Source organism: Peromyscus leucopus, chromosome 12, assembly GCF_004664715.2.
Source record: "Peromyscus leucopus breed LL Stock chromosome 12, UCI_PerLeu_2.1, whole genome shotgun sequence".
Lineage (NCBI taxonomy): Eukaryota > Metazoa > Chordata > Mammalia > Rodentia > Cricetidae > Peromyscus > Peromyscus leucopus.
The window spans coordinates 60,920,505-60,947,138 of record NC_051073.1 but is presented as its reverse complement, the minus strand read 5'-3'; the positions used below and the strand labels follow the sequence as shown (position 1 = coordinate 60,947,138).

Sequence of the window (26,634 nt, the reverse complement as noted above, 5' to 3'; positions counted from 1 at the left end):
GCTCAGAGGTTAAGAGCCCTGGCTGCTCTCCCGGAGGTCCTGAGTTCAATTCCCAGCAACCACATGGGGGCTCACAACCATCTGTACTGAGATCTGTAAGATCTGGTGCCCTCTTCTGGTGTGCAGGCATACATGCTGGCAGAACACTGTATACATAATAAATAAATGAATCTAAAAATAAAAAACAAAAACCCACAGTTCTACAAAAAAAATTATGTGAGATTAATTTTAATAAAATACTTTAACTTAGTATACCCCAAATGCTATGATTTCAGAGTATAATCAAGATAAACATGATGAGTAGCCCCTACATATGATGAGGAGCAATGGTGATCTTTCTCTCAGAAGGCCCTTTGAATTTGAGGAACCAGAGGGTCGCTTTTATGATAGTAGGTTACCTCCAAGGTTGTATGCTTAGGGGCCCAGTTTGGTTAAATTGCAGGCCCGGAAGAGATACGGACTCACAGTTGCTCCCACCCGTGTGACAGGATGGGTTAGTGCAAATGTGCACACACACACATGCCTCCCTGGGGAATCTTGTCACACACCCGTGTTGATCCAACAGGTCTGGTACAGGACCTGAACATCTGAAGTTCAGCCACTCCCAGGTGTCATCCTGGCTGCTGCCCATAGGCCATTTCTTGGAGGAATTCAGCTCACATGGAGGAAGTTTAGCCTAGAGCAGGGCATAGCGGGACACACCTAGAAGTTCCAGCATGTGGGAGACTAAGGCAGGAGGATTATGTTCAGGGCTAGCCTGGGCTACCTATCAAGCTCCTATCTCAAAAACAAAAATCCACTTGCAGGGCTTCTGGAAATGTCAGCTGGAGCAGCCTACCTGCTGCCTTCTTCCAGCCTGGCCTCCTGGCCATCCTCTCAGTAACACACACACACACACACACACACACACACACACACACACACACACCCGCTTCCCCTCATCCCTGACCCCTAGTAGTACTGAGGCTGCTGCTCTCTGCACACCCATGAAACTGCTGTCATGGGGATCACAGCTCTTGACCATGAGAGAGGAAGAGAAGGCCATGCTAAAGACCACCTAGGATGTCAGGCGGAAGGGGAAGTGACCCTTTGTCATCAGAAGTTCAGGGAGTGGCCCCGGTGAGCGTTGGCTCGGCGCCTGGGGCGCCACACTCTTGGGTGATTTTGAATGTATGGTAACTGTTCCTCTTTTTGAGTCCCCATCCCTTTTCAGGGAACCGTCAGACCACTTTTACCCTCACATTGTGTATTTTACGAGTCTGTCTGTCTGTCTTGGCTGAGTTTTAATACTCTTGTGTTGTTCCTGGAAGATGTCCGCTGTGTTTTCTCCCCTCCCCCCAGCTAACTTTCCCACCCTTCTGAGAGGTCTATTTATATATTTCTCAATCATACCCTTTATAAACACTTTGTAATCTATCAGACTCCCCAGTGGAATTTCTTTTTTTAGGGGTATGTGCCCTATTTTTTAATCCAGGCAGAATCTTGAATTTTTTTAATGCTCTTGAATCTCTGTCCCTCCCTCTCTCATCAGAGTTGACAGTATGAATGTGGCATCGAGCAGGATTTTGCTTTCTGCCTCTGTGATCCATTTGCTGGGAGACAGTTATGTATTGAGACTGTCCTGTCAGAAGCCCCACTGAATACACAGAAGAATTCAGTGATAAAGTGCTTGTTCTCACCTCTTCTTGGAGACTGACTTCGAGATCTCCTTTACCTTGACCCCTTTCCCTGGTTCACTTCATCTTCCTCCGCCATTCTTTCGTCTTCCCTTCAGAATGCAGCCCCCCATCCCCCCATATCCCCCCTCCCCCGCCCCGCCCCTGCGGAAGCCCTGCCTTTGATCTTGCCATGGTACTTCCGCTTTTTAAAAGTTCTATTTTATTTTTAATTTGAGTGCAGTGCTCACAGGAGCCAGAGGAGGACCCCATCAGCTCCCCTAGAGCTGGAGGGACAGATGCTGAGCCACCTCCTGATGTGGGCGCTGGGAAACTACAAGAGCAGTATGTATGCTCTTAGCCACCAAGGCGTCTCCTCAGTCCTGGTGTGTCCTTGATTCTCCCCGTCTCTTAGTCCTCCACCTCCTCCTCCATCTCTGACCTTGACCTTTCACGGATTCAGGTTTTTCCCAGTTGCGCATAGTCCTGCTTCTTCTTTCATTCATTATCTTTGGTTGAAAGTGAAGACTTTGCACTGGGGCCTGAGGAGCAAGAGATCTCCCCTCAAGACACTGACTTTCCTAGTAATGCATGGATGTTTTAAATGGAGATTTTATTAGAGTGGCTTACAGGACGCCATCCAGGCAGTCCAGCAATGACTATCTCTTGTTAAAAAGAAAAAGCCAAGGATCCAACTGTTGTTCAGACCATGAGTCCAATAGTCTCAGTCTGATGCTGGAGTCCCTGCAGGATCCCAAGGGCTGCTGGTCTTCAGTCTCTGGTGGAATCCCAAAGAAGCTGGTTCTAATACTGGCAAAGAAGGCCTCAGCAACAGAACAGATGAACTTTTCCATGGGAATCAGGGCAAGCAGGCAAAAACAAGATTTCCTTCTTCCACACTCTTTTATCTGAGATGCAGATTTGGGGTGGGCTTCCTGCTTCAAATTACCTGATTAAGAACATCTCTTACGGGGAGCAGTTTAGCTTTAATGGATTCAAGATGCAGTCAGCTTGACAACCAAGATTAGCCCTCACAGTTTCCTTCTCTTCAAGTGTTTTATTAGTTTTAATAAAAGATAGACCATCATCTTTCAAGATCCCCCCCCACACACACCCCAGAATGAGTTGCTGATTGATGCAATGAATTGCTCCAGGTATCTGCTTAAGATGCCCTTCCCAGGTGCTGTCTTTGCCAGTGATGGCCCCCAGCTTGACACCAGCACAGGAGGTGGCTCTAAAATGGCTATTACCACATCACACCAAAAGGGTAGTGCCTCAGATTAGATGTACATCTTCTCTGATGACTTTCTTTCTGGTAAGGTGGTGAGATTAGCTCTTAATGACTCGGGTACACAAGAGAATGCCTGTCCCTGGGCTTCCTGTTGTTTGGAATGTCACCGTAGGAAGCTCTAGATGTAGAAGACTCTAAGATGGAGTCTTGGGCTCTAAAGGATGACTCTAAGGGAAATAAGTTATTTTTCTTTCTGCTAAGTAGCAACAATTTCAGAGCAACTGTGGGTGATAATTAAGAAACCACTTGCTGGAGCTGGAGAGATGGCTCAGTGGTTAAGAGCACTGGCTGCTCTTCTAGAGGACCAGGGATTGATTTCCAGCACCCACATGGAAGCTCACAACTGTCTGAAACTCCAGTTCCAGGGGGGGGTCTGACATCCTCTCCTGGCCTGCTAGGACACTGTACACACAGGCATGCATGCAGGTGAAAACACTCACACACGTAAAAATAATAATAGCAAAACTTGTTTAAAGAAATCACTTGCAGGAACTATTTAGCCAGGCCCCCTTCCAGTACAAAACTCCATGCAGCTACTCCTTGAACTCCTTATCCATCCATAAATGACCAGGAAATAGTTTTTCTCCTAAGAGGTGTGCATTTTATTCCAGTCCTTTGAGGAAGAATTATTCAGTGTTTTGATTTCAAACAGGACCCTGGAAAAGGCTGGCTTCGGTAGATGACCTTTGGCCTCCATGGAGGCACGTATCCACTACTGAGAACAATGCATGTGCGTATGCACCAGCAAGAGTGGCCTGCAGCAGGGAAGAGACTGCAGAATGGACAGTTGTGTAGAAAAAGTTTGCTTTATACCACAGGAGGAATCCCCCGGCAGACGCTTCAATTTTTATAGTTACGACATCCATGGGCCCGTGAAGACTGTTGAACCGACAAGTGACAAACCATATCTCCTTAGAAAATGGGGCAGCTGGAAAACCTCAGTCATTCCCAAATACCCCCTATCCTTATATCAGGTGTCTCCAGGTCCTTCTAGGTCACCTCCTACACAGATCTGTCCCGTTCATTCCCTGTGCTACCATCCAGGTCCAGGTTGCTGTCGAGGGCACGTGCCTGTGGCAAAAATTCCCAGAGGTCTCCCTGTCTCCCATGTCCTCGCCCCGGTGTCCACACCACTGTTTAAAATACCTATAAAAGCGCACACCAGATTTTATCACCCGCCCCCTTGGAATCCTTCTGTGATTCACAGTCAGCAAGGCCCTCCCTGTGGGTGTGATTTAGCTCTCATTAATGTCTCCAGCCCATAGACCTTCCAGTTCTTTCAAGGAGCCAAGAGCTCTCATGGAGAGCCCTGACCAGGCTGCCTCCCTCAGGAGCCAGTTAAGTGCTCGCCCAAGCCCTCAGCTCCAGGCTTCAAGAGAAAGGCAGAGTGCTTCAAAGAGAACAGAGGAGACCATATTGCTGCAAAAACATCCACATGGAACAGTTCACCACCCTCTAGTTTCACCCGACCCCACTCCCCTTTTCTTAACTATCACGTGTGATCAGCCAGTCATTCAAATCCCAGACATTTCTCCAGTAGTAAAACCACCACTGGCTCCAAGTTGAAACAGCACCACATCCCCTAGGGGATAGGGTATGGCATTCACAAGGCCCCTTTTCTCTTCCCAGTGGTCAGGGAAACTTGTGGACATTTAGTGGGAAAATACCAGGAATACAGTGTGTTCTCCATGGAAAGGATCTTCCCCCTCTTCTCTACAATCTTGCTAGAACAGTACTCCAGAAACATTTAAGCCAGTGGTACTATGGTCCTTAATAACACCCAGAATTTCTTAAGTTGTGAAAACTAACTGAATAATTTAGGAAATTACCAGTATGTAGATGGAAGTCTCAAAGTAATAGCTTAAAAATTATTGCAGAATTTATTTTGTGCACATTTTCTACTAAGTGAAATATAGCCATGTACACATGTACATATGTAAGTATAGTACATATATGTGCTTGCACATATAGCATGTAGACCAGAGGAGACCTGAAACTCGACAGCTGGAACCAAGTAGTATTAAATCAAGGAGACACATGTCTCATTAGGTTTTCTGTCTCTTCACCTGTCTTTAAAAGTTGGGCGGTGGCGGCGGCGCACGCCTTTAATCCCAGCACTCAGGAGGCAGAGCCAGGTGGATTACTGAGTTTGAGGCCAAACTGGTCTACAGAGCACAGGCACCAAAACTACACAGAGGAACTCTCTGTCTTGAAAAAAACAAACAAACAAACAAAAAAGTTGGGGGTACTCTGACGAATCTGTGGTTTGAAAGGTGGCATAGTAAAGTTAGTCTGGAGTTACAGATGTAGCACATGTCACTTTCTTATGTCCCTCACTGAGGGTGTGTTGCAAAGCATGGTGGGAGTTTAAGACATAGATAAGGTTTCTATGATAACCTTTTACTACTTGGTTCTGTAGCATAAAGCAGACTTGTTTTGATATCACACTTGAGGTCTTTTTTCTCTTATCTCCATATGGTTTTTCCTCAACTTACCTTGCTATGTTACCTTTTAAGGCTTTTTGTTGTTGTTTTTTGTTTTGTTGTTGTGTTTGTTTTTCAGGACAGGGTTTCTCTGTGTAACAGCTCTGGCTATCTTAGAATTCACTTTGTAGACCAGGCTGGCCTTGAACTCACAGAGATCTGCCTGCCTCTGCCTCCCAAGTGCTAGGATTAAAGGCGTGCACCACCACTGCCCAGCCCTTTTAAGGCATTTTATGCTTTTATTCCCTTTAATATAATGTGTCTGCTCCTTTATTCTAAAACAATGTATTCTCTTATCCACCTCTCTCCTCTTCCTATACTGCTTGATGGTATGAGTTTTGCTCATTTTAAAAATTCATTTTTAAAGTCCAAGCATACTTTACAAGTTCTGCAAACATCTGATCACCTCATTATCCTCCGGCGTGTTCCAGCAGAACAATTACATACCGTGATACTCAGGATTATGGCCGGCTTTCTGTGTCACCTTGCTTTAATTAAGGCTTTACATGAATTTCTGAAACCATATACATGGCAATTAGCCGTGAACTTCAATTCAGGGTGGCCCAGGCATGACTAAATGCGTGTGATGAAGGTGGGATTTGTTCTAATAGAGTGGAGAAGCACTATTTTAAGCCTTCTGTAAAAAACACTTTGAAGATGGCTAAGTAGGTTGGCTATTTCTGGTTCACCTGGAGCAGGCGGGGTTTGCTCTTGTTGCCCTGGCATGGTTATCAATCATGTCTCCTGGCGCTGGGAGTCCTGTTTGGGTGATGAATGGTGTTGCCACACACTTTGGGGAGCGTTCCTCCTCCTTACCATCTTGACCACACCGTTCACTTTTGGATCCTGGCATTCTGTTTCCATCCATTCTTCTTACGTCTTTTGATGAACAGCACCAGGTTTTTCTCTTAGACCCTCCTCTGTTGGACTTTTCACCAGCATTCCCTTTATCCTGTCCTTGAAAAATCTAAGATGAGTGGTTAAGATACCTCCAGTGTCTCGGTCTCTCCCTCTCAAACTGTTCCAGCCCTCGCCAGTTCTCTTGATTTGCTCCTCCATCTCGGGCGTTCTACCTTAATCTCCTTTCCACTTATTTTTCCATCATAGCCTTACTATCCTGCCAGCTTTTCATACTTTGGTAAAATTAGTTTTTTGCTTTATCTGACTATTTATAACTGAATTCTCCCCCATCCCGAATAGACCCTGTTAGTTATCTTAGCCCGAATTCTCTGTTGTAAGCTTTCTGGTATGAACTCATATTGACACGAGCATTCCTCAGGTCCACTCTTAGATGACCTGTTTGTGCATTGCCCTTAAATCATACTGTAAATTGCCCTTGCTCTGACAGACAAGCACCTGTAAACATTTCTTATTCGGTGGGAAAATGCCACATTTTTCCTTGTTTTGTTTTTCAGATGAAGATGTCCAGCTCCTAAGATTTTTTTCTTTTACTTTTCCATCTATTTTTTTATTGTGGCAAAAAGCATGTAATATTTATCCTTTTCACCATTTTACCATAGTGTGCCCTGACGTGACCTGAAGTGATCGGCAGTATACCATGCCATCGGTACACTCCCAGCTCGCACAGTGTGCACTGAAGGGATTCTGTGGCATCAGTACCCTCAGCTTGCACAGCTGCTACCACCACCCAGTTCTAGGACTTGATCATTTACCACAAATGGAAATCCCGTGCCACTAATTTCTCTCCTCCTCGTGGCCCTGGCAGCTGCCTACCACTTTCTTTTCTCTGTGGATTTGCCTGTTCAGAACATTTTTTAGAAATGAAGCCATAAAGTAAAATAAAAGCCTTTGTGATAAGTTTCCTTCACGTCACATACTTTTCAAGGCTCATTAGACTGCAGTGTGTCAGTACTTCCTTCCTTTTTATGGCTGAATATTTCATTGCGTGAATAAACTGCGCTTTGTTTATCTATTTATACAGAAGATCCGATGGATGATATGGTAATACTGATAAGTGCAGTAAATGATAGGTGGTGTGAATCTTAGCACCATGCAGTTGTGTGGAGCATGTACAAGATGCTTTGACTCTCTGTTTGGATGCCAGATTTCATTTTCCCTTTCTCTTCTTCAGGAGAGGGAGGGGCTACATTGTTTCTTTTTTTTTTAACCATTGTATTTATACATTTTAAAAATATCGCTAATATTACTGAAAGTAAAATATAGCTAAAATTATTGACCACCCTACCACCCCCAAACAACTGCTATTAATAAAGATTTTCTGTTTGTACTTCTTCCAACAGTATGGAAGGGGCCCAGCTTCTTAACTGTACATGTTTGCCGGGTCCTTTCAAAACTTGTCTCTCCTTTGATCAGCTTAAAATTTCTTTTAACCTTCTTGCCTAGAGAAGGCAATGACAGACTCTGCTCACTTTGTGGTCATACTGAACAAAAATGCATCAACAGTGATCACCGATCCAAGGTGTCACAACTTGAATGTGATGTAAGCGTTTGTGGTTGATCCCGTCTCACTGATGTTCTGTTGAAATCTCAAGATGGGTGTGTCTGGGGAAACTCTCACTGTGATGTTTAGCCTTTACCTTTGAGTTCATTCCTGCGCTGTCATGTCAATGAAATAGATAAGAGAGAATAAGGAGATCCACCACTTTCCAATAAATGCCCTGTAAATGCCCCACCGCAGACACTTGCTCATATGAGAATGACGGAGCCTTCCCTGTGGGCTTTAGGGAGGCTTTTATCCACGTTCACAGCTTATGGTAGAAAAAGAACAACTTCTAGCGTGATGGCTATCTCAAAAATGCCCTTTCCTCCTCCTTCTCCTCCTAACTCAAAAACAACACTGTGTGTAATTATGTTACAGCAGAGTTATTTCCTGGTCACATTATATATTCCCTCCCCAGCCGCAGCATCTGGGTAAAGGGCGCCCCACCTGGTCTCTCTAGGCTTGCTGCTTAACTGTTTCCTGCCTGGTATACCAGCCACTCACCCAGACTCAGTGGCACTGGCAATATTAACTTCTCAGCGAGAACTGGTGGTGCCCAGAACGACAGCACCTTGCCAAGGACTGGCAGTACCACGTGGGGCCGTGCTGCTGATTCAGGGCAGGTGTGGCTCCATGGCGACTCTTCCCTGTTCCATTTCTGCTTGTTGCTGTTTGCTCAGCCTTCTGTGGAAGAACGGAGTCGTGATTATACCCATCATGATAGATATGGTGAGAGGTGTACACGGGCATCTCCTTCCTTCCCTTAAACTGGCTTATGTTCTGGAAAGGTCCTGGATCTCTACAGGTAACTCTCACAGTAGAAAGTCCATAGCAATACCTCACAACTCAGCAGAGAGGTTGATATTCCACAATCTGGGAGACCCGATAAATTCCCGGACCGTTCTAGTTTCTGTGACTTTACACATGCGGCTTCTCTGATTTCATTTTTCTTACCCATTGAAAACATGTAGGGAGAGGGCTGGGGAGATGGTACAACAGTTAAGAGTTCTTCCAGAGGACCCAGGTTCAGTTCCCAACACCTGCATGGTGGCTCACCACCATCTGTAACTCCAGTTCCAGGAGATCTAACACCTTCATCTGGCTTCTGGGGGCACCAGGCAGACACCTGTTGTGTCCATACATGCACACAGGCGAGTACTCATCCACACAAAATAACAATACATAATTTTTCTAAAAAATTAAAAAGATGGAAGACTAATGTATTACTAATGTATCCATTCAATTATTACAAGGATCCACGTAACCTGATGCCCACGGGGAGTCGGCACGTGCTCATCAAGGTTCACTGCTACCGTCGTTGTCCCACCCTCTGTTGCTGAGTCTGCATGACTCATGGCCAACACTGGTGGGTGCAGCGCTGACTCTTTAACCTTCTCTCTGTTACCTGCAGGGAATCTTACGAAGAAGCATGGCCAGCCTGCTGTTTCCAAAGCCTCAGGGTAAGTTCTAGAATGTTCAAGCCGGAATAAAGGTTGAGTTGGCTTTTCCTGCTGACTTGACTAGCATAGGTCTAGCACATAAGTCCTAGTGGGACATTGCATATCATTTCCCCAGCATCTTCTGACCCCGCAGCCTCTGCAGGTAGCACCTTTGGCCCAGCTACTAAATACTAAGGAAGTGGAGGACTATGTCTGTGGTCTTCAGAGGATTCTAACAATCACGATAATAACGGATACTCAATTCAAATGAGTAAACTAAGAAGAAGCATTAGCAATAACTGCTGTCACAGACAAGCCCCAGATCTCGATGGCTCAACCTAAGCTTATTTCTCAACAAAGGGACGTTCAATGCAGATGTCCTTGAATGTGTGAGAGCTTCCCCATTCTCCTCAAGGCGCTTCCTCTGTTTTGTGGCTCCATCTCCTGGAGCTTCCGCACCTAGACAGAATACTGGGCCAAAGCAGAGGATCTTTCTGGAGGTTTCCATGAGCCAGCCCTGGAAGCTGCATACAGCAAGCATGCTTTTGGCCTATTGTGCAAAATACAGGTTTGGGGCCAGAGCTCAGTAGAACTCAGGTTTAAAGGAGACTAGTAAATTCTGCACAGTAGCATGTTCATGTGGTAGAGGCTATCTGTTCTAGTGCCACTGATTTTTCCAGAGGAGACCAGAGAAAGTGTTTGAGGCATAGAGTTGGGGAAACAACTCTTAAATGGTTTCTGACCACAGTTTAAGTGGCAGGCAGGAGTGGAAGAATTGAACTGCTACCCTGTCTAAGTTTGGATCCTCTGTTGATTTCTTTCTGGGGACAGATTTTCATCCCCAGCAGGGGAGACTCGTCCTAGCATCTGGGGCGAGTGCCCACCGAAGTTTGCCACCAAGTTGGGCCGAGCTGTGGTCAAAGAAGGGCAGATGGGGCGATTCTCCTGCAAGATCACTGGCCGGCCTCCACCACAGGTCACCTGGCTCAAGGTGAGGTTTTGTCTGCCCAGACTCTGACCCTGGCCAGGAAGCCAGAGATCTCAAAACCCTGCGACTAGTGGGAATCTGGCTTTCCAGTTGGTTCCTTCTCTGTCAACCCCAGGCTGTGTCAACCCCATTTCCCCAAGGCTCTCAGTAGGTATGACATTTCTATTCCGTCGCTCCCCTGCTGTTACATGGACCTCTCGTCCTGTCCTCACACTCACAAAACAGCACAAAGCCATTGTGTAAAGACAGACCAGGCATCTCAGGAGAAGAAATGGAATTGGGGTGCTGGTTTTCAGGCAGCAGCTCTAAGGTTCATGAAGCGTGTGATGCTAGACAAGTCACCTGCTCTCCTGGAGCCCAGCCTCCTTACCTTTGAGATAGGAATAGACAAGTCACCTGCTCTCTCGGAGCTCAGCCTCCTTACCTCTGAGATAGGGATAATGCCTTGACAAGTTAGGGGACACTCCACGTGGAAGTGCTTTGCTAACAGTTCAGAACTGGGCAAAGTGAAGGGAGGCAGAGGAGACAGTGGTGCCAGGCAGGGAGAAAGATGGGCATGGAGCAGGGCATGCAAAGATGTTGGGAACAGGTGGGGTCAAGGCCAGAGAGAGAATAGATGATGATTTTTTTTTTTTTTCAGAAAAGAAACTCTTGACTGAAATGAATGGTAGGGCTCCTTTTACCTGTCTCTTGATTCTTCTAAACTCATCCTCAGGAAAAAAAAATTAAAAAGGGGAGGCAAAGACAAACTGAAGTGAGCAGTATAAAATGCCTTTCCATACCCCTTCCTTCCAAGAAACGCAGGTCTTTTGAGACAGTTTCCTTCCACACGTTGGCTCCAAGCCTGTGCAAAGGCCTTGGGGCTGAGTATTCAAGTAGTGATTTTCTTCCTTCCTTCCTTCCTTCCTTCCTTCTTTCCTTCCTTCCTTCCTTCCTTCCTTCCTTCCTTCTTCCTTCTTCCTTCCTTCCTTCCTTCCTTCCTAAGATTTATTTATTATGTATACAGTGTTCTGCCTGCATGTATGGCTGCACACCAGAAGAGGGCACCAGATCTCATTACAGATGGTTGTGAGCCACCATGTGGATGCTGGGAATTGAACTCAGGACCTCTGGAAGAACAGCCAGTGCTCTTAACCTCTGAGCCATCTCTCCAGCCCCAAGTAATGATTGTCTTAGTCTTTTCTGTTGCTGGCTTAAACACCGTGACCAAAAGCGTCTTGAAGAGTTTATTTGACTTAGGCTTCCACATCCCTGTCTGTCACTGAAAGAAGTCAGGAGCCTGGAGGCAGGAGCTGAAGCACAAGTCCTGGCTTATCCCTGCCTTGCTCTCTCTAGCTTGCTTAGTTTGACTTTTCATACACACCGGGACCACCTGCCCAAGGACAGCATGGCCCGTGGTGGGCTGGGCCCTTCTACACCAATCATCCATCAAGAACATGTCCCACAGACTTGTCCACAGGCCAGTCTGATGGGCCTGTTTTCTCACTTGAGGTGGTTTCCTCTTCTCAAATGACTCCAGCTTGTGTCAAGTTGACAAACTAGCCATCACTATGACGACTGTCCGGAGACCACAGAACAGGTGCTGTATACCCAAGCCCTGGTGTCCATTCCATAGGACTGGTAGAAGGCGGGATAACCAGGTTGAAAAGCGAGCAGATTCCTGTAACCAAGCTCCTCTCTTGCCACTTACAGGAAAATGTCCCGTTGCAGCCAAGTGCCCGTGTGGCTATGTCGGAGAAGAATGGTATGCAGATCCTGGAAATCCATGAGGTCACTCGGGATGACATGGGCGTGTACACATGCATGGTGGTGAACGGGTCAGGGAAAGCCTCCATGTCTGCGGAACTCTCCATCCCAGGTACTGAGGGGGCTGATGCAGAGGGACCCTTTTCTAGTGCCAGGACCCTCCTAGAGGAAGCTATTCCTTCTGTCTCTTGTGTAGACACATGTGGCACACTAACATAACCGTGCATCTTCAAAGACAGAGTAGAAGAAAAGGATAAGGAAAGGGATGGGCTAGCGGCACAGACCAGGCCTGGAGGAAGATGCTGTCAGTTGTCTGACCCTTCCTTTGTGGGTCCTGCCCCTTTGTGGTCTTCCGACCTTCTTCCTAACTCGGGTAGCTCTCTCCTATGGAGGAGTAGGTGTTGCTGGTGCTCTGCCGTCATTCCTGCCTGAAATCTAACTTGTCCCTTCCGTCCCTCCATCAGATGTGTATAAGCTGACAACATGACCGCTCCAGGGCATGGTCATTTGTCCTGAGTTTCTTAGATCCGACAAGATGCTCCCTCAACTTAACTTTTTCTACCCAGGATCCTCCTCACCAGCCTGGACTTGTCAACGGTAGCTCCTCTGCCTGGCTTCCATCCTCAGCTCCTGTCGGTTCTTCCTTTGCAGCCTCTCTGAACAGCCTGCTTACAGTTCTCTTGCCTCCCCCGAGTCCAGCCTGGGGAAGCCTGAGCATGCGCGTGGGGGAGTCTGGCAAACCCCCAGGCTCAGATTGCACTGGTCACAGAAGTCAGAAAGGGAGAGGACCTCGCCACCTTCCTCCTCCTTTCTTCCCCACTTCTGCCTCTGATTTTTTCCCTTTTGTATGTCCTCCCCTTCCTCAGAAACTGTGCCTTCTTGCTTTGTCTGTTTGTCTGTCTGACTGACTATCCATCCATCCATCTACCTAATATCTATCTATCTATCTATCTATCTATCTATCTATCTATCTATCTATCTATCTTATCTATCAATCATCTGTCTATCTATATATCTATCAATCATCTATTTATCTATCTATCATCTGTCTATCTGTCTGTCATCTATCTAATCTTTCTGTCTATCTATCTATCTATCTAATCTATCTATCTATCTATCTATCTATCTATGAGTCATCTCTTTATTTTGATTAAAGTGTTTCTGCAGTCCACAGAAAGAAACTTGTGCATTTAAATCTATTTAACTGAAGCAGGTTTCATGGAGCCACCCTGACACACTCCGTGTACCGCGTGCACTGTTATTTTCTGTTCCACCCGATACATTTCAAACAAGAAACCCCAGTCCTGCTCTAAGAATGTGACTTGGCCCGTCCCTGAGGGGCAGGAACGGTGGCAGGCCTCTGCAGCAAGGCTGAGCCACCCTTCCCTTATTTTCCGTTCCCTTGCATTTAAAAGCCGCTCCCTCCTAATGCACTTAATGACAAAATGATACCCTGCTGGCATCTGTTTGAAAGTATCCCGAAGAAGCAAGCAGACTAAGACAGAAAGAGACAGACAGGACCGGTGGAATGTCCTTTCCTCAGCACGTAATGCCCACCTTCCTGCTAGTATATATTCTGGAATTTTCCATGATAAAATTTGAAAAGCATCAGACAGACTTGGTAAGAAAAGAATATATTGTATACTTCCTGGGAGAATAAAATGTCACTTCTTTTGTGTGTTTCTAAAGCACTTATCTTCCCAAAATGGACTTTATGGGGTGCGTGCTTGCGTGCCTGCAGTTGTGACTGCTAAAGCATTGGGGTTGGGCACTTTCGTTGGAGGATTTATTCCTTGATTTACCAGTCTGTTGGTTATGCTTCCCTCGGTTTGGTGAGGGGGAAGGGAGCCCGTGTCCTCCGGTCCCAGGAGCTGTTAGGAAGCCCAGGAAATGTTCCTGGTGTGAGAAAGATTTCTCACCCCGCCCCAAGCTTGCCCAAGCAGGGAAGCTCTTCAATAAATGAAAACAATGTCACCTCATCATTGTCTCTGCTGGGCATATAAACTAATCCACCGTCTTTCTGCCCCTCTTCCAGGTTTGGACAATGCCACTAGGTATGTCTTCTCTTCATAATTGTTACGTTTTTCATCTTAAAATACTCCGCACAGAGCAACAGCAGGGAAGGGCCCTGAATTTTCAAGTCATGGTGTAGGAAGCGAGGATTGGGGGGTCGCTTTATTTGTGGGTGCTTTGCTTTGTCCCCCCTGTGGTAATTTGCTGTCTGGTTTGATGAGAGTCTCCGAAATGAGCATGAACATTCCCAGAGGGCTTGGCGCCTCAGCATCCTCTCAGTGTCCTCTAAAGCAGACCGTCCCAGGCCGGAATCCACTCCATCCTCTGGCATGCAGTCATTGTTGCTTCCTTCCTTTCTGGGTGTGAGGTACAGAGTGGATGTCAGCGCACAGGGGGAGCAGGCCATCCACTGGAGAGGAGGGCTTTAAACTGCCTCACGTATAAAATGACAACCGCGATCTCTGAGGAATGACAGGGAGACACCAGTTGCAATTACTGGGGTTGAGAATGCCCTTTCTGAAAAGTCCGCATTTGAACTCAGGCCTGGAAAGTGCAACAGAAGATGATGAAAGCTCAGGAGGACAGGTCCCAGGGAGCATGCTGGGAAAGCCTGGGAAGAGGGCCGTGAGGCCTAAATAAGCCCCACATGGCTGTGGTAGCCTGTAGGTTGGTGGCTTGTGCAGCAAGAGGCAGCTGGGGCTCTGTGCCATTGTGATGCTCGGCTTCATCCTTAGTAGAGTAGAAAGCTGAAACCTTCCTGAGCTTCAGTGATATAGCTCAGTATATGTCTTTACAAGACTGACTGCAGAAGCTACTTAGAATTGGATCGGAGAGGGACTTGGTGAGCAAGGGAAGCCTATGATTGGTTTGAACTCCAGAGCCCCAGGGAAAGGACAAGTATCAATGCATAGGGCTATGGGTGGAAGCAAAGGACAGGGGAGATCATTGGTGGCCCCTGAGCTCTGCCGTGGGACGCGGAGCAAGCGCAATACTTTGCTATTACCTTCATCTGTAAGCTGGTGATACTTGACATCTCTACCATGGTGAGTAATGTTTGCAAGTCACCAGAAGACCACCCTGCCCCTGTTTCCCTCACCCCTCCTGACCCTTGTTGCCATACAGGACGTTTGTGAGAGCAACCAAGGCCCCCAGTCCAGACATCAGGAAGGAGGTGACCAATGGAGTCTCCAAGGACCCCGAGACTGTGGCCGGAAGTGAGAACCGCTCAAGCCCCCAGAGGAGTGTCTCCTCAGCCTGGGCCACACACAGCCACCTGAAGTCCCTGCAGGAGCCCGAGCTGAAACTGTGTGAGGGTTCGCCCAGAAAGGCCCTGCAGTCCTCAGTCCTGCAGAAGACTTCCAGCACCATTACCCTGCAGGCTGCCAAAGTCCAGCCAGAAGCGAGAGCACCAGGCTTCCGGGCCTTCTCTCCTGGGGAAGAGAGGAAAAGTCTGGCTGCCCCTCAGCAAGCCACACTCCCTACCAGACAGTGTGGCCTGGGAGGCCCAGTTGGGAACAAATTGGGTACCAGGAACATCTCCATAGAGAGCCCAAGGGAGTCGACATTCCCCAAATTTGAGAGTCAGCCCCAAAGCCAAGAAGTCACTGAAGATCAGACAGTCAAGTTCATCTGTGAGGGTGAGTAGCGCTGCTTCAGGTGCTGGTTCCCAAAATGTAGCCCCTTGATGGCTCTTCCTTTCCTTCACCACACATCAGCCTGCACCTCCTGTATCTATGCATCCCTTTAAACTAGGTCCCCCAGGAAGTTACTTTCCAGGGTCTTCTCTTTAGGAAGTGCTCAGTCTCTAAAGCCCTCGGAGTTGCCCATGACTTCTTATGAAACAGAGCGTTGGTCCTATGCTCTAACTCAGCATACCCATCATCACAAACACACGGCAGGCCCCTTCTTCTCTGTCCTCCTTTTCCAGTGCCTGTCTCCCCTGGAGAACTGGCCCATCACCCCCCGCCATCCCCTGCCTCAGGATCCTGACTCTCACAGGACATCTACTCAGCTTTGAGTGCAGGGTCCCAGGAGAAGGGGCAGGGCTTGGAAGTAGGAAATCAGTTCCCGCCTAGCCTGAGTTCTTCCCTCCCGTCAGTCTCTCCCCACCCCACCTTATAAGCACACAGTGCTCCCCGAGGGCACCTGTTCCACACATAGCCCTGTAGTTTCAGGGATCCCAAAGCCTGAAGTGGCCTGGTTCCTGGAAGGCGTCCCTGTGAGGAGACGGGAAGGCGTTATTGAGATTTATGAAGACGGTGCATCCCATTACCTCTGCCTGCGGAGAGCCCGGATGAGGGACAGTGGGAGTTACAGCTGTACAGCCTCCAACATCCTTGGCCATGTGTCCTGCAGTTGGACCCTCCTGGTGGAACGTGAGTACATCCCCCCGACTCCCATGATTCAGGCAGTTCAGTTCCTACAGCTCCGCACCCTAGACTGCAGCTGTCATCCTCACCGACAGACCAAGGGAGAAGTCACTGCTCCCACCCCCAGCACCCCTGATTCTTCAGATGTTTATTGTAGAGTCACCTCAACACAGACGTTCCCCAGTCCATGCCAAGGCCAGTTGACAGCTCTATTTTTTTTAGCGTCCTTAGCTGCCCAAGTAGTGCCATGACTCAGCTCTAACCACAGAGAATGAGCATTCACTAAATATACAGGCTTGAAGAAATACGAGAAGATGGGGTGCCACGCCTTTTATGTTTACTCAGTGTCTGTTTATAGAAGCAATGCATGTTCATTGTGCAGGATTTAAGCCATACATAATCTTCTGGCTCCAAAATAAACATTTTAATGTCTTTTAAACAAAATCAGCGTTGTGCTCGCTTGAATCCTGCTTTCTATCCTAATTCACTCACGGAACGCAAACCTCTTTCTATACTGTTTAATAGTTTTGAAGGCATGATTTTTAGTAGCCATAGACTGTTGTGAGAGTGGACATGGATAATTCTGGAATCTTCCTGTTTTATTGACGGTTTCTGTTGTGGTCACTGTCCCACCGTTACAGAGAAGCCATGATGAGTTGTCCTGGACACGCAGCTCAGCGGTAGAGTATTCCTGTGGCTTGCACGACTTCCGGGTTTTGATCTCTGGCGCCAGAACCAAAGAAGAGAGAGGAAGGAAGTTAGTCAGTCAGTCTGCTTCCATTTGTTTTTCTATCCAATTCCTCCCTGCTGAGAGGACTCGGTGGGCGAAGGGCCTTGTTGCCAAGGCTGATGACCTGAGTTCAATCCTCGGGATACTGCACACTGTGGGAGGAGAGAAGCAGCTCCCACATCCTTGCTAGGCCGTGTGCGCTGTGCATGCGCACACATGCACACAGACACACACACAGACACACACACAGACACACACACACACACACACACACACACACACACACACACACACCAAATAAATTTAATTACAAAAATTCCCGGGCTGGAGAGATGGCTCAGTGGTTAAGAGCACCGACTGCTCTTCCAGAGGTCCTGAGTTCAATTCTCAGCAACCACATGGTGGCTCACAACCATCTGTAATGAGATCTGGTGCCCTCTTCTGGCCTGCAGGGACACATGCAGGCAGAATACTGTATACATAATTTTAAAAAAAAATCCCTTTTGAATGCATAATGTGCAATTGTGGGCCCTAGGTCCACGTCAAACCACTGATAAACCTATTAAATGAAAACCCTAGGAGTAGAATACACCAAGTTGGGAGTTCTACAAGAACCTTTGCCGGTTATTTTAACAAACGAATTACAAGCAAAGTAGAAGGAGGGAGCGAGGGAGAGAGAGAGAAGAGAGAGAGAGAGAGAGAGAGAGAGAGAGAGAGAGAGAACAAAATGATTAGATTAAAAGGTATAAATCATACCAATATTGATAGTTTGAAGGCGTTGTGACAATTCTGACTAAAACAGTTTTTAAGTTTTTGTGAGAGATCAGACAAATGTAGGCATTGATTCATTGTGCTATTTAAGGTTGTGATGATGGTCTCAAGGTTTCTTCTTAACTAATTCTCTAATGAAATGATATGATTTCTTATCTTTGCCCTAAAAATACTTTACATTTGGGCAGCATAGGCAAGAATATCAACAAAACAATATTGGTCGATAAAAATGGAAGTGAGGGAGAGCTACACAGGGATTCACTACATGACTCTGTTTCCTTTTGTGTGTATCTAAAATCTCCACAGTAAATCACTCAATAGAAGAGGGTTTCAGGATCCTCTGGAGCTAGTTACACGCAGGTGTGAGCCATCCATCTGTCCTAGGTACTGGGGATTGAACCCAGGTCCTCTGGAAGAGCAGCCGGTGCTCTTAACTGCCGAGCCAGCTCTCCAGCTCCTTTGCTTGCCTCTTGACCGGGATTTTACTGTGCTGGTGAATTTCTTTCCAAGGAATGTTATCTGTTCTTTTTGGAGATGGGGTACCTGTGGGTAGTGTTATCAAGCCTAGGAGCTCTTGCTTCATCAGCTGGTCCAGGCTCCATGTCTTGTTAGCGGGCAGATGTGTGTCTTCAGGGCTACCAAAGGTGGATGGGATGTCTGAAGAGCCTAAATTCTCCTCTGGCTTTGTCTGCTCTGAATTTATCTACATCTTAGGGAAAACAAGATTTTTTTTTTTTTTTTTGCCTTATTTAACATCTTGGGGTAGTTTGTCTCTTACCAACCCTCTATCATTTTGTTGTTATTGTTGTTGGTTTGTGTGGTAGGCAATTTTGAGACATAATTCATATAACATAAAAATCACCCTTTGGAGTTTGTAATTCACTGATTTTTTTTTAACCCATTCGTAGAATTGTATGCCCATCACTACCATCATTTAGACAATCACTCCAAAATCCTACGAATCATCAGACATTGCTGTTCCCATGGCCCCAGCCCCAAAACTCATTATTTATTTTCTGTCTCTGTGGATTTGCCCATTCTGAACATTTTGTATCAGTGGAATCATATAATGTTGGGGTTTTTTGTGAATGGCTTCTTTGTCCTCGAAGAATGCAGCTGGGTGGTGGTGGTGGTGGTGGCAGCAGCGGAGAAGGAGGAGGTGGTGGTGGCGCACACCTTTAGTCCCAGCACTCGGGAGGCAGAGCCAGGTAGATCTCTGTGAGTTCGAGGCCAGCCTGGTCTACAGAGCGAGATCCAGGACAGCTTGGTCTGTTACACAGAGATACTCTGTCTTGAAAAACAAAAAACAAAACCAACCAACCAACAAACCCAAGCAGACCGTTTCCAGGTTTCATCTTGTTGTAGCTTGTACCAGCATTTTATTCACCTTTATAGCTGAATAACATTCCACTGTCTGGATCAACTTGTGGGGTTTGTCAGTCATCAGCAGAGGAATGTTGGGTGTATTTCTGCTGCTCAGACATTTCTCACTTAATTTTCTTAAATTTTCATACATGAGTACACTGCATTTACACATTTGCACCCCCCCCTCCCGCTCCAGTTCCTCCTATGTGCCCCATCCCCTCTCTGTATTCTTCCATAATTATTACTGTTTTACACATGCACGCGCGCGCGCACACACACACACACACACACACACACACACACACACACACACACACTCTTACTTAGTCCAGCTAGCATTACCTGCAGGCGCATGTGTTTAAGGAGGACCACATAGAATTGAGAAGTCTGTCGGGGGCTTTCATCCCTGGAGAAAGCTGACTCTCCCTCCCTTTGCAGCCGTTAGCTCTTCTAGGAGTGGGACTCTCCGTGAGCATCATGTACAGGCGCTTTCCAGCGTCTGTGGCACTGCTGGGTCGGGAGGTAATGCTGTGTTTCCCTCTGAGGAACCACCAGGCTGTTCTCTACGGTAGTGTCGCCATCCTGTTCCACCAGCAGCGTGCTAGTGTTCCAGTTCCCCACATCCTCACCAACGCCTTACCTTTCGTATTTTCCTTTTCTATCATTGTCTCTCTGGGACTTTGACTTGCATTTCTCTGATGACTCACATTGAATATAATTTCATGTGCTTTTTAGATGTTCACATATCTTCTTTACAGAAATCTAGTGGGAAAAAAATCATAGCTCGTTTTTTAATTGGGTCATTTTGTTGTTGTTGTTGTGGTGGTGATGGTGGAGGTGGTGGTGGTGGTGGTGGTGGTGGTGGTGGTGGTGGTGGTGGTGGTGGTGGTGGTGGTGGAGTTTTAAGAATTCCTTTATATATTTGGAATATAAGTCTTTTATTAAATGTATGATTTTTTTTATTGTCTCCTCCTATTCTGCAAAGTCTGGGTGTGTTAGCTTTCTGTCTCTATGCTCAAATTCCTGACATAATTGACCTAAAGGAGGAAAGGAGTTTTTGGCTCACAGTTTAAGGTTTCAGTCCACCGTCAACTGGCTCCACCCCTTTTGGCTCTGCGGTGACAAAGCCACCAGGGAGTAGTATGTGATGGAGAAGGCTCCCCAGCTCCTGGAAACCAGGGAGTAAAGCAAGAGATGAAGGACCAGAATTCCAATGTCCCCCAGAAGGACCTCTCAGTGGCCTAACTTCCACCCAGTAGACCCCTCCAACAGTGTCCACCGTATCCCCAAAAGTTGAGGACCCAATGCATGGGCCCTTGAAGGACATCGGTAGCACCAGATTATGCCATGTGTCCAGTGACATCTCCATTTAGTCATCTTGGTGATTGGAGTAACAGTTGGATACAAATAAATGAAGGAAGTGCCTTGAACCAGTGTGTCTTCCAGCCTTTGGTGAGGGATTCTGTGTGTATTTAAGGGAACCTTCCATTCTACTGCTGAACGTTTACAACTCAACATAGCCAATATTCCCTGCTAGTGGAGAGCCCCCAGACCAGCCAGAGGTGAAAGTAGGACCTCTCAGGTCTCCCTTGAGCGTACACATTGCCTTGTACTTGCATGGGGCTCCTTCTAGCACCCAGGGGATACGTCAGAGTTTCATAGCTGTGGACATTTTCCCAGTTTTTCCTTTTAAGTTTTATTGGTCAGACTCATACTAGTCCTAGCTGATATTGCTGCCTCGGTAGCAGTGATGTTAAATAATTGCTTTTTCACAAATACCTTGGGGATAGAGTGGTTCACACAGACCAAAGTCTGCGTCTGGTCAGGGCAGACGGCGCTGGAGGTGGAGCAGAAGGAGCTGCCAGAACCAGGCAGTGGTGACGATTCTCTTGGGGCTGTGGTTTTTCTGGAGCCCTGGCCCCTAAACATCTCATTTTCACAAGTTCTATGGCTGCTTCTGGTTTTCAAAGCCGCCAAGAGCTGGGGTGAAGGGAAGGGGAGTTTAAGACCACAGAGTCTGCTGACCTTCCCCAGATTCAGCTGAGTGTGGAGGGCTGCGCTTTGGTTTTCTCAAGCCTTGTTAATACCCAGAGTTCTGGAAAGCTCCATCTAGGATCTCTGCGATGACATTCTCTCTGCTTTAATGGAGTAGATTGCAGAGGTCAGTTCTTTGTTTTTTTTTTCTCCCCTTCTAGAAGTGCATTGCATTCTCCTGCCTCCTTAAGGTATGCGCTATCTCGCAACCTCTCCAGATTACAAATCCCCCATTCATTCTCGGCAAATGCTTTACCAAGACACAGTCTGTGCCGCGCACGTTATTTAGCGTCTGCCACCCACCTCTCCTTCCTCCTCCCTCTGACTGCAGAAAGGCTGCTTCCTTTATTCACACGTCTCTTCTGTACCTTCATCTCCATGGAGATCTTGGCCAGCAGGGATGACCCCGCCCCGAGTCTTTCCTCTTCCCCCATCAAAGGAGCTTCTTCCTTCTTGGTCAGTGTCTTCTTGGGAGCTCTGCCTCGGCCTCTCTACTCGTCCACACTAAGTTCTACCTCCTCCAAGCAGGGTTTCTGCGCACAGCTTCTGTACACAGCTTCCGCTTGATGAGAGTAGCAATGGTTCTCTGTAAGTGTTCTGTAGGCTAGGCACGTGCCAGATGCTCTCCTTGCTTTATTTTATTTAATGATCCCAGTCACCTCAATAGGTAATTAGAGCTATACCCATTTTCTAGAAGAGAATACTGAAGTGCAGTAAAATGATGTCACTTGTCACACGCCTTATAAAAGATAGTATATTTCTAACCCAAGTTGGCTAGGAACATAATCTTACCAGTGACTCTGAACAGCATCTCTCTAGGGAGGGAATCTGACGGTGACTCAGGGAAGGTGTAGACGGTGCATTTCTACAGTCCTTGGACCAGTCGCCCCTTCCTGGGTGCCAGGCCTGATCAGAAACACCATTGCTGTCGTGGGTCTGCTCACCCATCCTCTACCCCAAGGTCTAGAGGAGACAGTGTGGCTGTGGCATCGGAGAGTGGCCTGTGATTCTGCTGTACCATGCCCGGGCTGGGTCAGAAGCCACCATCTGTCCCTGTTTCTCTTAATTAAGGTCTTCAAATTTTAAAGTGTTCCCCAATCTACCATATGGAAAGCTTTGAACTTTGAATGTTCTGCGGGCAGGTCTCTGAGAATTCAGCAGACGGTGTGTGTGTGTGTGTGTGTGTGTGTGTGTGTGTGTGTGTATGTGTGTGTGTATAGCACTGCCATCAGCCATTCTGGACCTTTGACCTTTGACCTAGAACCAGGCTCAAGTCATACTTGGAAAATACATAGGAGTCTTTGTCATGTGATTCAGTCCTGAAATTGTGTGCGCGGGAGGGGGGGGGGGGGGGGAGATAATTAAAATAATTTCAAATGGAAATATCCCCACTATGGGTATACAGTTTCTACAAGGAAGATATTTATTTTAATTATGTAATAAGACCATGTAATTGGTGATGGCATGTACAGAGAAGAGACCCTAGAACTCAGAGTCAGACCCAGAAAGAAGGGGAGGATGCTCAGGATAGCAAAGGTCAAAAGTAGATGAGAGAGACCTGCTTCGCAAGGGGAGAAGGCAGGCCTCCGTGTGAGTGTCCTAGCACCAGGGAGCTTTGTGACCCTGGAAGACCCCAGTCGGTCGTACTGAGTGGCCTGCAGGCGTCTGAGGCCTTTCCTCCTCAAGCATGGAGGTAGGCAAGGCACAGTCCACCGTTGAGGAAGCCCAGGGCCCAGGACAACGGGTGTGTCTGCCTTGCAAGGCTTGGCATAACTGGTCCATCACTGGGTGGGCGAGCTGTGACCTGAGAGGGTCTTTCTGTTGTTTGCCTTCACAGGGTCAAACTTGGCACAGACGGCCCCTTCATTCTCCAGCGTCCTGAAGGACAGTGTTGTCATTGAGGGCCAGGACTTGGTGCTGCGGTGCTCTGTAAGGGGGACCCCGGTACCCCGGATCACTTGGCTGCTCAATGGTGAGTTCTCCCTGCCCCAGCTTTGTCGGCCTCCTGACTTGAGTTCTCTCTTCTCATACTGAACCGTGTGTGCCTCAGTAGCGCAGGAAAGAGAAGGTGGTGGCCTGCTGCTCACCAGCTGACCCAGCTCATCTGCTCTTGGGGAATCCTGCTTCCAGCCTGGCAGGGTGGCTGTTAGAGATTCACTGAGTTCACATGTATAAAGTGGATAATGAGGCTCCCGCCCAGAGATACACACATGCAATTTCAGTTTCTTTTCTTATGATTAGACTCCTAAGATACCATCAATAAGCATTTGTTGAGTCAATAAATGAACACGCACATGAATAACCCAGTGACCCACATCAGAACTCGGTCAAAGCATGTGACCTTTAATTGAGTGGCAGGTGGGTCTAGGATTAAAAACTAGTAATTCTTTATGCTGTTAATTATACTTCTATAATTAAGTAAAGCTCTCTTTGACTTTTGTTTCGGTTTCAAGACAGGGTCTCTCTATGTAGACCTGGCTGTCCTGAAACTTTCTGTGCAGAACAGCCTGGCCCCGAACTCACGGAGATCCGCCTGCCTCTGCTGGGATCAAAGGTGTGCACCACCACACTTGGCAGAAGCAATGGGCAGAGGCTGCTTGGGAGAAAGCATAGGGTCCTGCTGAGAGGGGACTCTTTGCAGACCAGAGCTGTCGGGGAACCTGACTTTCGAGGATGGGGATGGAGAGCTTGCAGTCTTAGCCAGTTCTCTCGTCGTATGGCACAGCCGCCGCCTTCTTCTTCTTCTTCTTCTTCTTCTTCTTCTTCTTCTTCTTCTTCTTCTTCTTCTTCTTCTTCTTCTTCTTCTTCTTCTTCTTCTTCTTCTTCTTCTTCTTCTTCTTCTTTTTTAAAGATTTATTTATTATATACACAGAAGAGGGTGCCAGGTCTCATTACAGATGGCTGTGAGCCACCATGTGGTTGCTGGGAATTGAACTCAGGACCTCTGGAAGAGCAGTTGGTGCTCTTAACCTCTGAGCCATCTCTCCAGCCCCGGCACAGCCTTCTTAAAAGGCAGTGTCCATCGCTTGTCCCCAAACGGCCCTCAGGTGTGCCACTGTCCCGACCCATTGCCTGTGAGCCTCCATGCCACTGTAGTTCTCTCGGGCTTTGCCAGAATTGATCTCTGAGTGAGAGGAGGTGTGTACTCTCTCTCCAGGCAGTTAGCTCAGGTAGATAGGTGAGAACTGAGTGTGCCCTCTCTCCTACCCCTCACCCATGGGCAGATCTCAAGGGACTGACCGCAAGGACCCAGCTTTCTTTCTTTCAGCTAGAGCTTAAGATGAGCATAAGGACCAGTCGTGGGTCCGAGTGAGAGTTTCATTTTGACTGGACCCAGCTAAACAAGGGTGAGCGAGCATTTCCTCCAGAGAGCCAGTCTGTAAATCCTTTCAGGTTTTCAGGACATACTCCTCTGCCACAACTATTCAACGCCACTGTTGCGACATGAAAACAGCAGACAGTGTGGAAATGATTTTGTGGGCACTAAAATAAGACTTTCATGCAATTTCCCCATGTCATGAAATTTTATTCTTTTTTATTAAAAATATATATATATATAAAAAGTATTTAAATAGCGTTCTTGGTTTGCTAGCTGTGTAGAACCGAATCAGATAGGTCAGTGCGGAGAAGTTTTTTTGTGCAGTGGACAGTGGTTAACAGAAGTTCGCCACTGGTCAACATGCAGAAAAATGCTGTATTTGGAGTGCTCAGCCGCAAATTGAACAACTATATCATATTCGTCTCAAGACTCGGGGTCCACATCAGAAGATAGGACAGAAAGACTGCAAGAGCCAGAAGGGAGGGAGGGACGGCTGGGCTGAAACATTGTCTCTGGACACGACGGGACCTCTCCATTCATGAACTAACGGCAGCTCTGGTTGCCTGCATGAGACCTGGGCAAGATCGAGCCCACATGGAGCGGGAAGGGCGCGTGAGCCTACCCTTAGCCGATGAGCTGTCAGTAGTCGGTAACTTAAGGGGGTCTTTAAGAATGTGTATGGCCCCTGGTAGGAATCGTGCTCTGTATCCAAGAATATGTGAACAGGATAGGTTTGACTTGATGGGTTATGTAAACAAAACAAAAAGGACACAAAATTGTGGGTTGGGGTGGGAGTGGATCTGGTAGGAGCGAGGGGGAGGAGTTGGGAAGACTATGGCCAAAGTACATTGTATGAAATTCCCAAAGAATTAATATATAATATATATAAGTATACATTATAATTAATACATATTACTAGATACTATGATATCTAACAATGCAACATATTATAATAAAGTATAGTAATATATGTTGTATTCTAATACACACACACACACACACACACACACACACACACACAGAGAGAGAGGTGGGGTGTGGACCATGGTTTGTGTTTCTTTGCTATTAGTAGTGAGTCTTGAACGTGGGTGTACATCTTGGCTTTCCACACTTTTCCCACTAGAGGGCAATCGTGCTTAAATTCACCTTCCTTGGCTTTAGAGGATTCCAAACCAACCTCTAGGCTGGGAGTTTCTTTTTTCTTTAGACTGGGAGTTTCTTAACTCTGGGCCATGATGTGCTCTGAGCCAGCAGCTTCTTTCTGGGGCACCACCCCTGCTTGTGGGCCTGAAAGGAGTCAGGAATTGTGCATCAGGAAAAAAGACAGGCTCTCGTAGTGCTTGTCACGCATGTTGGGACAGAGGAGACAGGCTGAGGACAGTCAAGGTGGAGCATGCTGGTGGTCTCAGGTTCGAGGGGGTCACTCTTACAAAAATCAAAACAAAGGGTATTCAGTCCTTCCAATGGCGCTCTCCTGGCCCCTGCCTTCCCCCGCTCCACCCCTCCCAGTCCTCCTCTCATGGAATGCAGTGGATTGGGAAGGTCCTCTTCCCTCCCTCTTGCTTGGCAGTCTCTTTGTAAAACTGTCCTGGAGACACGAAGTGTTGTTATGTGCGGAAGAAAACATTGCTCCGTGGGGAGGGCTGTTCCTCCCTAAACTGCCTGCCTCTCCTGCCTCCCACCCTTAATTTTATGAAGTGCAAACTAGGACTGGGGGTGGGGGATGGGGGCTGGCAAGAGAAAGAAGTGACGGTAGCTTCCTGTACAGCAGAGGAACGCATCCCTGCTAGAGGCCAGACTCTTCAGTAAGAAGACAGGACTATTTCCCTAGAAGTAAAGGTTCCGTTGTAGAATGATACCGTTTGGGAGCATGTATTAAAGATGGCGCTGATGCTAACCGCTTACAACCAGTTGCCACATAGGTCTGCATATAAAGAGGGCTTCTTGTAGGACCATTCATTTTTTCTTCT

At 47.2% G+C, this 26,634-nt stretch overlaps 1 protein-coding gene across 3 annotated transcripts in view; it reads left to right on the top strand.

The window, feature by feature from the left end:
• The window catches only part of Mylk (myosin light chain kinase), a 182,268-nt gene that overhangs the window by 44,216 nt on the left and 111,418 nt on the right, over positions 1-26,634 (top strand). For all 3 annotated transcript variants that reach the window (XM_037209783.1, XM_037209782.1, XM_028886325.2), the window contains exons 3-9: positions 9,302-9,350; positions 10,161-10,320; positions 12,010-12,175; positions 14,099-14,117; positions 15,199-15,713; positions 16,245-16,451; positions 23,183-23,317. In XM_037209783.1, the coding sequence (XP_037065678.1) occupies positions 9,302-9,350; positions 10,161-10,320; positions 12,010-12,175; positions 14,099-14,117; positions 15,199-15,713; positions 16,245-16,451; positions 23,183-23,317 (1,251 nt within the window). The remainder of the gene's footprint in view (positions 1-9,301; positions 9,351-10,160; positions 10,321-12,009; positions 12,176-14,098; positions 14,118-15,198; positions 15,714-16,244; positions 16,452-23,182; positions 23,318-26,634) is intronic.